Here is an 11,086-nt window from a genome sequence, read left to right as displayed (position 1 = left end):
GTTTCATCGCCCGATTTTATTTCAATCAAAGCGTCGTCTCGTCTCCAAAAGCCTCGTTTTCGACCACGTGACCAAACAAGTTAGTTAGAAGCAAAAATGTGTAACACTTCGCTAAAATGTTTTATTTATTTGAACAATGTGGTCACATGACTCCTTCTGATGTCACTGCAGATATACTGTAAGCTAGCTAGCTAGCGTAGCTAACCCAGTCATTTCAGATCTGCTGAAACACTAAAGTTACGACTCTTCTGAGACACCTGCTCGTGTGCTCTCTCTCTCTTTCTGGATTTGTTTCGTATCGGGTTATTTTTAAAGTTATTAATCTCTATTTAGCTGTTTTGGGTTTTTGGGTTTCCTTTCAAAACAAACGTCACGTCTTTTCACTTGTTGTTGTTTGTGTCTGTAGTTATTCTATTTGTTGTTGTTTGCTCCTCTTGTAGTTCCTCTTGTTGTTTGTTTGTTGTTTGTCCCTCTTGTTGTCCTCTTGTTGTCCTCTTGTTGTTGTTTGTCCTCTTGTTGTCCCTCTTGTTGTCCTTTTGTTGTTGTTTGTCCCTCTTGTTGTTCCTCTTGTTGTCCTTTTGTTGTTGTTTGTCCCTCTTGTTGTTGTTTGTCCCTCTTGTTGTTCCTCTTGTTGTCCCTCTTGTTGTCCCTGTTGTTGTCCTCTTGTTGTCCCTCTTGTTGTCCCTCTTGTTGTCCTCTTGTTGTCCCTCTTGTTGTCCCTCTTGTTGTCCTCTTGTTGTCCCTCTTGTTGTCCTCTTGTTGTCCCTCTTGTTGTCCCTCTTGTTGTCCTCTTGTTGTCCCTCTTGTTGTCCTCTTGTTGTCCCTCTTGTTGTCCCTCTTGTTGTCCTCTTGTTGTCCCTCTTGTTGTCCCTCTTGTTGTCCTCTTGTTGTCCCTCTTGTTGTCCCTCTTGTTGTCCCTTTTGTTGTCCCTCTTGTTGTCCCTGTTGTCCCTCTTGTTGTCCTCTTGTTGTCCTCTTGTTGTCCCTCTTGTTGTCCCTGTTGTCCCTCTTGTTGTCCCTCTTGTTGTCCCTCTTGTTGTCCTCTTGTTGTCCTCTTGTTGTCCCTCTTGTTGTCCTCTTGTTGTCCTCTTGTTGTCCTCTTGTTGTCCTCTTGTTTTCCTCTTGTTGTCCCTCTTGTTGTCCTCTTGTTGTCCTCTTGTTGTCCCTCTTGTTGTCCTCTTGTTGTCCCTCTTGTTGTCCCTCTTGTTGTCCCTCTTGTTGTCCCTCTTGTTGTCCCTCTTGTTGTCCCTCTTGTTGTCCCTCTTGTTGTCCCTCTTGTTGTCCTCTTGTTGTCCCTCTTGTTGTCCCTCTTGTTGTCCTCTTGTTGTCCTCTTGTTGTCCCTCTTGTTGTCCCTCTTGTTGTCCTCTTGTTGTCCCTCTTGTTGTCCCTCTTGTTGTCCTCTTGTTGTCCCTCTTGTTGTCCTCTTGTTGTCCTCTTGTTGTCCTCTTGTTGTCCTCTTGTTGTCCCTCTTGTTGTCCTCTTGTTGTCCCTCTTGTTGTCCCTCTGTTGTCCCTCTTGTTGTCCTCTTGTTGTCCCTCTGTTGTCCTCTTGTTGTCCTCTTGTTGTCCCTCTTGTTGTCCTCTTGTTGTCCCTCTTGTTGTCCTCTTGTTGTCCCTCTTGTCCTCTTGTTGTCCCTCTTGTTGTCCTCTTGTTGTCCTCTTGTTGTCCCTCTTGTTGTCCCTCTTGTTGTCCCTCTTGTTGTCCCTCTTGTTGTCCTCTTGTTGTCCCTCTTGTTGTCCTCTTGTTGTCCCTCTTGTTGTCGTTTGTCCCTCTTGTTGTCCCTCTTGTTGTCCCTCTTGTTGTCCTCTTGTTGTCCCTCTTGTTGTCGTTTGTCCCTCTTGTTGTCCCTCTTGTTGTCCTCTTGTTGTCCTCTTGTTGTCCTCTTGTTGTCCCTCTTGTTGTCGTTTGTCCTCTTGTTGTCCCTCTTGTTGTCCCTCTTGTTGTCCCTCTTGTTGTCGTTTGTCCCTCTTGTTGTCCCTCTTGTTGTCCCTCTTGTTGTCGTTTGTCCCTCTTGTTGTCCCTCTTGTTGTCCCTCTTGTTGTCCCTCTTGTTGTCCTCTTGTTGTCCTCTTGTTGTCCCTCTTGTTGTCCTCTTGTTGTCCTCTTGTTGTCCCTCTTGTTGTCCCTCTTGTTGTCCCTCTTGTTGTCCCTTGTTGTCCCTCTTGTTGTCCTCTTGTTGTCCTCTTGTTGTCCTCTTGTTGTCCCTCTTGTTGTCCCTCTTGTTGTCCTCTTGTTGTCCTCTTGTTTGTCCTCTTGTTGTCCCTCTTGTTGTCCCTCTTGTTGTCCTCTTGTTGTCCTCTTGTTGTCCTCTTTGTTGTCCTCTTGTTGTCCTCTTGTTGTCCCTCTTGTTGTCCTCTTGTTGTCCCTCTTGTTGTCCTCTTGTTGTCCTCTTGTTGTCCCTCTTGTTGTTGTTTGTCCCTCTTGTTGTCCCTCTTGTTGTCCTCTTGTTGTCCTCTTGTTGTCCTCTTGTTGTCCTCTTGTTGTCCTCTTGTTGTCCCTCTTGTTGTCCCTCTTGTTGTCCTCTTGTTGTCCTCTTGTTGTCCTCTTGTTGTCCTCTTGTTGTCGTTTGTCCCTCTTGTTGTCCCTATTGTTGTCCCTCTTGTTGTCCTCTTGTTGTCCCTCTTGTTGTCCTCTTGTTGTCCCTCTTGTTGTCCCTCTTGTTGTCCTCTTGTTGTCCTCTTGTTGTCCTCTTGTTGTCCTCTCTGATCTCCGGATGTGAATCTGAACTCTGGGATCAGGAGGAAGTTCCTCTGAGTTTCGATGAACCCTCGCTTGTCTTCACGCTGAGGTTTCATTGTGTTCTGATGCAAATCGCTCTCTATTCAGGGCGGGTATGTGGGGGGGGGGGGGGGGGGGTATATGGGGGTCAATGTGGGGGGGGGGGGTATATGGGGGGGGGTCAATGTGGGGGGGGGGGGGGTATATGGGGGTCAATGTGGGGGGGGGGCACAGCTCCACGACGTGCCGGGGCTTTAGAGAAGCTGAATGGAGGCTAGCGGAGGCTTTGTGCTGGGCCAATGAATCAGTATTCTTTAGAGGTCTGAAGGGTCTTTGAGAGGCGCCCCCCCGCTGAGAGAGCAGCTGACATCTGAAAGAGGAGCCTGTCATTTCATGCACAATCACAACAGCCGGGCAGAGAGGGGCATTGTGGGTAATTGACTCCGCACTACATCTGTGAGGAATAATAAGAAGTGGAGAAACAATATCTGCCCACATTAGCCACTTCTAATCCCACACAGGGTTTGTGTTACGTTCTTAACTCTTCCTCGTTGTTAGAGTGTCTTTGAAGTGTCGTGTTGTAACTATTGTAGTTGTTTGTAAGTCGTTTTTTGGCCTTTTGCATATTTATTAGTGTGGTTTTGAATCTCTTTGTAGTTTTACGCGCCAGCTTCATAATGTTTCAGTAGTGTCCTGTGCATCTCTTCATTGAGTCCGCACGGCGTCTCTGATTGGCTGACGGACAATCTGTGAGGAATAAGAAGAAGTGGAGAGAAAGAGGAACAATATCTGCATACATTAGCCCACTTCTATAATCTGTGGCCCCCATACTCAGATTACTGGGTTTAAGGGGGGGGGGGGTCTGGACTAGATGTGGAGCATCTGCTCGATCAGGTCGGCCTCAACAACACAGGATTACACATCAAACTGAATATCCCTGAGCATTCAGAGACAAAGAGCTGCTCCCCCATCTTTGTAGTTCTTATGTAACTCAAGTAGGAGTTGTCCCTATCTTTGTAGTTTTTTGTGGTTTTCTATAACTTTGACTTTTTTGCAATTCTCTCTAGTTGTTTGAGTATTTTAGTAGTTTATTTTAGTTCTTTTGTCTTTTTTTTGTAATTTTGCATCTCTATCCTATCTTTGTAGTTCTTTTGTAACTGCTTGTAGTTCTTATTGTAACTCTCGTAGTTATTTTCTCCATCTTTGTAGTTCTTTTGTAACTGCTTGTAGTTCTTTTGTAACTGCTTGTAGTTCTTATTGTAACTCTCGTAGTTATTTTCTCCATCTTTGTAGTTCTTTTGTAACTGCTTGTAGTTCTTATTGTAACTCTCGTAGTTATTTTCTCCATCTTTGTAGTTCTTTTGTTTTGTAAGAAAGAGAGTCTCACAGCATGTATGAACCCACTCAGTGAGTCAGGAGTTAGAGCAGCAACAGAAACACAGATTGTTCAAAGCAGAAAACAGACGGGGATCATAGGGATAGGGAGGCGTGTGGCGCAGTGGGTTGTGCGTTGGTGTCACAGGTTCAAACCCCACTGCAGGCAGCATGTCGTTGTGTCCCTGAGACACTTCATCTGTTACGAACTCAGACACTTAGGATGTAGGACCCAATTGCACGACCCGGGAGACAGAGGTAAAGTATTAGTAAGATACTTTATTTTCCAAAATACAGCAATGAACAACAAAAAAAGGTAACTATCAAATCTCTAACCGAGATGACAAAAATAGAGGAACAAAATGAAAGCGCTCACGTAGTGAGGAATCAAACTTTACAAGAGTACAAAGAGCATAGACCTGACCATAGCAAGAGACAATACGAACTGACAAAGAACACTTGGGAGACAGGGGAATATAAGCACAGGGTAACTAGACACAGGTGGGACCAATCCGGGGCGGGGCTGACATTGATGAGCACAGGAGACACAGGTGAAAATAATCAGGAAGCCTGGAATGAGAGAAAGCAAACGTAAATAACATGCATCTCTCTAGCATTTCTGTCGGTGCACAACATCACCCCAAAGTGCTCCTGTGGGGATTGTCCTCAGTATTGAGTATGTGAGTCTCTTTGGATAAAAGCGTCTAACAAGTGACATGTAATGTAATGTGATGTGATAATAAATCAAATGAAATCCAGAGAATTATCATAATGTAAAATATCTCATTTATTTGTAATTGCTGTGTGTGTGCAGGATGCGAGGTTTGTTCTCAGTGACGCTGCTCGTGCTGCTGCTGACTCTCAGCTGTGAGGCCAGCCGGAGGAACAAGAACCACAAAGGTGAGAGGTCTCCCTGCTGTTTCCCACAATGCATTTCACCCCCAACATGCAGGTGAACAGTGGGACGACCGGGTTTACCTGTTGGTGAGAAATGAGCGACTGCAGTTTGACATCTTCAACACACACTACACACTGCACACACACTGCACACACACTGCACACACACTGCACACACACTGCACACACACTGCACACACACTGCACACACACTGCACACACACTGCACACACACTGCACACACACTGTAATACACACTGCACACACACTGCACACACACTGCACACACACTGCACACACACTGCACACACACTGCACACACACTGCACACACACTGCACACACACTGCACACACACTGTACACACACTGCACACACACTGCACACACACTGCACACACACTGTACACACACTGCACACACACTGCACACACACTGCACACACACTGCACACACACTGCACACACACTGCACACACACTGTACACACACTGCACACACACTGCACACACACTGTAATACACACTGCACACACACTGCACACACACTGCACACACACTGCACACACACTGCACACACACTGTAATACACACTGCACACACACTGTAATACACACTGCACACACACTGTAATACACACTGCACACACACTGTAATACACACTGGACACACACTGCACACACACTGCACACACACTGCACACACACTGCACACACACTGCACACACACTGTACACACACTGTAATACACACTGTAATACACACTGTAATACACACTGCACACACACTGCACACACACTGCACACACACTGCACACACACTGCACACACACTGTAATACACACTGTAATACACACTGTAATACACACTGTAATACACACTGCACACACACTGCACACACACTGCACACACACTGTACACACACTGTAATACACACTGCACACACACTGCACACACACTGCACACACACTGCACACACACACTGCACACCACACTGCACACACACTGCACACACACTGTACACACACTGCACACACACTGTAATACACACTGCACACACACTGCACACACACTGTAATACACACTGTAATACACACTGTAATACACACTGTAATACACACTGCACACACACTGCACACACACTGCACACACACTGTACACACACTGTAATACACACTGTAATACACACTGTAATACACACTGTACACACACTGCACACACACTGTACACACACTGTAATACACACTGCACACACACTGCACACACACTGCACACACACTGCACACACACTGTACACACACTGTACACACACTGTAATACACACTGTAATACACACTGTAATACACACTGTACACACACTGCACACACACTGTACACACACTGTACACACACTGCACACACACTGCACACACACTGCACACACACTGCACACACACTGCACACACACTGCACACACACTGTACACACACTGTAATACACACTGCACACACACTGCACACACACTGCACACACACTGCACACACACTGTACACACACTGCACACACACTGCACACACACTGTAATACACACTGTAATACACACTGTAATACACACTGTACACACACTGCACACACACTGCACACACACTGTAATACACACTGCACACACACTGTAATACACACTGCACACACACTGCACACACACTGTAATACACACTGCACACACACTGTAATACACACTGCACACACACTGTAATACACACTGCACACACACTGTAATACACACTGCAACACACTGCACACACACTGTAATACACACTGCACACACACTGTAATACACACTGCGCACACACTGCACACACACTGTAATACACACTGCACACACACTGTAATACACACTGCGCACACACTGCACACACACTCTAATACACACTGCACACACACTGTAATACACACTGCGCACACACTGCACACACACTCTAATACACACTGCCCACCACACACACACACACACCACACACACACACACACACACACACACACACACACACACACACACACACACACACACACACACACTGAACTGAGGAAGCTCAGTTTAACCTTCAGACTTATCTCTGATTCACAATCAAGAGAATCTTGAGTTTTTCTTTAGCATTCAATTCAATTTTTTCTCTGAAAATAATCAAAGATTTTCTGAATATTATCTAAAAATATGTAATGTTTCAAAATATTAGAACTTTAACACAACATATTTGAACTTTTTCCAAATTCAATTTTTTTTATATATTCCCATGTTTCTGTCAAAAATGTTCTGACTCTTTCCCGATTGAACTCAATCTCAAAATATTAAAACATTTCTGAATCTTATATAAAAAATATGCAGATTTCCAACTTCTTCATAAACACATGTGATGTTTCAAAAATATTGAAACTTAACACCAAATATCTGAACTTTTTTCAAACCAAATTTGTTTTTCCAAAATATATATTCCTGTGTTTCTGTCAAAATGTTCGGACTTCTTCTCAATTTAAATCAATGTGCCCCCCCCCCCCCCCCAGGTGGTAAACATGATAAGACCCGCCCCCCCTCAGACTGCCCCCCCGCAGAGACTCAGTACGGGAAGTGTGTCCCCGAGCAGGGAGACTGTGGAGACGGACTGAGAGACGCAGTGTGTGGAGAGACGAGAGACAAGATCCACTGCAGAGTGCCCTGCAACTGGAAGAAGGACATCAGTGAGTCACACACACACACACACACACACACACACACACACACACACACACACACACACACACACACACACACACACACACACACACACACACACACACACACACACACACACACTGCACACACACTCTAGTACACAAAGTTCACACACTCTAATACACACTGAATAGACACTTTATATACATCTCAAACACACTGATTACACACATAAATATACAATATATAAGTATATTAAAGTATGTTGTGTTCCTCTGCAGGCGACTGTAAGTATAAGTTCGCCCCCTGGGGGTCCTGCGACGCCGACACGAACACGAAGAGCCGCTCAGGAACTCTGAAGAGAGCTCTGTTCAACGCAGAGTGCCAGCCCAGCGTCACGGTGGCCAAGCCCTGCGCCTCCAAAGGGAAGAAGACCAGGGGTGAGGCTCTGTGGGGGGGCTGGGGACTCATTCCAGGGCTTAGGACTCATAATGCTGACTCATTCCAGGGGATAGGACTCATAATGCTGACTCATTCCAGGGGATAGGACTCATAATGCTGACTTATTCCAGGGTTAGGACTCATAATGCTGACTCATGTCCAGGTTTAGGACTCATAATGCTGACTTATTCCAGGGTTAGGACTCATAATGCTGACTCATGTCAGGGTTTAGGACTCATAATGCTGACTTATTCCAGGGTTAGGACTCATAATGGACTCATAATGCTGACTCATTCCAGGGTTAGGACTCATAATGCTGCCTCATTCCAGGGTTAGGACTCATAATGCTGCCTCATTCCAGGGTTAGGACTCATAATGCTGACTCATTCCAGGGGATAGGACTCATAATGCTGACTCATTCCAGGGGATAGGACTCATAATGCTGACTCATTCCAGGGGATAGGACTCATAATGCTGACTCATTCCAGGGAATAGGACTCATAATGCTGACTCATGTCCAGGTTTAGGACTCATAATGCTGACTTATTCCAGGGTTAGGACTCATAATGCTGACTCATGTCCAGGTTTAGGACTCATAATGCTGACTTATTCCAGGGTTAGGACTCATAATGCTGACTCATGTCAGGGTTTAGGACTCATAATGCTGACTTATTCCAGGGTTAGGACTCATAATGCTGCCTCATTCCAGGGTTAAGATTCATAATGCTGACTCATTCCAGGGTTAGGACTCATAATGCTGCCTCATTCCAGGGTTAGGACTCATAATGCTGCCTCATTCCAGGGGATAGGACTCATAATGCTGACTCATTCCAGGGGATAGGACTCATAATGCTGACTCATTCCAGGGGATAGGACTCATAATGCTGACTCATGTCCAGGTTTAGGACTCATAATGCTGACTCATGTCCAGGTTTAGGACTCATAATGCTGACTCATGTCAGGGTTTAGGACTCATAATGCTGACTCATGTCCAGGTTTAGGACTCATAATGCTGACTCATGTCAGGGTTTAGGACTCATAATGCTGACTCATGTCCAGGTTTAGGACTCATAATGCTGACTCATGTCAGGGGTTAGGACTCATAATGCTGACTCATGTCCAGGTTTAGGACTCATAATGCTGACTCATGTCAGGGGTTAGGACTCATAATGCTGACTCATGTCCAGGTTTAGGACTCATAATGCTGACTCATGTCCAGGTTTAGGACTCATAATGCTGACTCATGTTAGGGGTTAGGACTCATAATGCTGACTCATGTCCAGGTTTAGGACTCATAATGCTGACTCATGTCCAGGTTTAGGACTCATAATGCTGACTCATGTCCAGGTTTAGGACTCATAATGCTGACTCATGTCCAGGTTTAGGACTCATAATGCTGACTCATGTCTAGGTTTAGGACTCATAATGCTGTCTCATGTCAGGGGTTAGGACTCATAATGCTGACTCATGTCCAGGTTTAGGACTCATAATGCTGACTCATGTCAGGGGTTAGGACTCATAATGCTGACTCATGTCCAGGTTTAGGACTCATAATGCTGACTCATGTCCAGGTTTAGGACTCATAATGCTGACTCATGTCCAGGTTTAGGACTCATAATGCTGACTCATGTCCAAGTTTAGGACTCATAATGCTGTCTCATGTCAGGGGTTAGGACTCATAATGCTGACTCATGTCCAGGTTTAGGACTCATGTCTGGCTGTTGGTTTAGTGATGGTTTTGAGTCGGCTCAGTTATTGACTCGTCTGAATGTGTGTCTGTCCTCCAGGGGAAAAGAAGACCAACTGAAGGACAGAAGAAGATGAAGATGACTTCCTCCTCTTCCTCCTGATGATCCTCTTCTTCATCACAAACCGAGACTCCTCTGAAACACTCCGACCTTCGACCTTTGCTCTGATTTGTCCCCGTGTGTTTGCAGTAGCTCTGCAGCTCGTAGTGTTTAACGTAGTGAAGCTCCTCCCAGTAGCTGAAGATCACGTCTGGATCAATCTTCTTTGAAATCTATTTTTGAACTTTAGATTATTGACGTTGCAAAATGAGACTCGTATAAATGAACAAAATAAAACCTGTACATTGTTCTGGGTTTGTGTTTCTGTGGATCTGAGTGTTGAGATGTGAGATGAATATGAATCAGTGATAATAATCAGATCATCTGAATGTGCTTCAGATATTAATCAGACTTTAGTTCCACCTGGAGTAAATCCACAAGCTACCCTGCAGTATACAAAGTACTTCAAACTAGCTGCACCTTTACCAGCTTTGAGAACACTTTCATGATCAATCATTATAAAACATATCATAGATATTATTCTGAAATGGACCAATCTGCACAATGACTACTTTTACTGTCTCTACTTTCACTATATTTTGATGATACTACTTTTCTACTTTCACTTGAGGAACATTTTGAATGCAGGACTTTTACTGTAACAGAGTATTCCTACACTCTGGTACTTCTACTTTTACTCAAGTACAAGATCTGAGTACTTCTACTTTTACTCAAGTACAATATCTGAGTACTTCTACTTTTACTCAAATACAAGATCTGAGTACTTCTACTTTTACTCAAGTACCAGATCTGAGTACTTCTACTTTTACTCAAGTACAAGATCTGAGTACTTCTACTTTTACTCAAGTACAAGATCTGAGTACTTCTACTTTTACTCAAGTACAAGATCTGTGTACTTCTACTTTTACTGAAGTACAAGATCTGAGTACTTCTACTTTTACTGAAGTACAAGATCTGAGTACTTCTACTTTTACTCAAGAACAAGATCTGAGTACTTCTACTTTTATTCAAGTACAAGATCTGAGTACTTCTACTTTTACTCAAGTACAATATCTGAGTACTTCTACTTTTACTCAAATACAAGATCTGAGTACTTCTACTTTTACTCAAGTACCAGATCTGAGTACTTCTACTTTTACTCAAGTACAAGATCTGAGTACTTCTAC

At 44.4% G+C, this 11,086-nt stretch overlaps 1 protein-coding gene across 1 annotated transcript in view; it reads left to right on the top strand.

Moving 5' to 3' along the window:
- The window catches only part of LOC117476184 (midkine-like), an 11,350-nt gene extending 1,141 nt beyond the window's left edge, over window positions 1-10,209 (top strand). Inside the window, exons 2-5 of the mRNA XM_034122554.1 lie at window positions 4,906-4,991; window positions 7,524-7,697; window positions 7,953-8,111; window positions 9,900-10,209. Of these exons, the coding sequence (XP_033978445.1) occupies window positions 4,907-4,991; window positions 7,524-7,697; window positions 7,953-8,111; window positions 9,900-9,919 (438 nt within the window). The 5' untranslated portion in view covers window position 4,906 and the 3' untranslated portion in view covers window positions 9,920-10,209. The remainder of the gene's footprint in view (window positions 1-4,905; window positions 4,992-7,523; window positions 7,698-7,952; window positions 8,112-9,899) is intronic.
- Window positions 10,210-11,086: the final 877 nt, after the last annotated feature.

Source organism: Trematomus bernacchii, unplaced genomic scaffold (genome assembly GCF_902827165.1).
Source record: "Trematomus bernacchii unplaced genomic scaffold, fTreBer1.1, whole genome shotgun sequence".
In the NCBI taxonomy this organism is placed as follows: Eukaryota; Metazoa; Chordata; class Actinopteri; order Perciformes; family Nototheniidae; genus Trematomus; species Trematomus bernacchii.
This window is presented reverse-complemented; position numbering and strand designations above follow the sequence as displayed.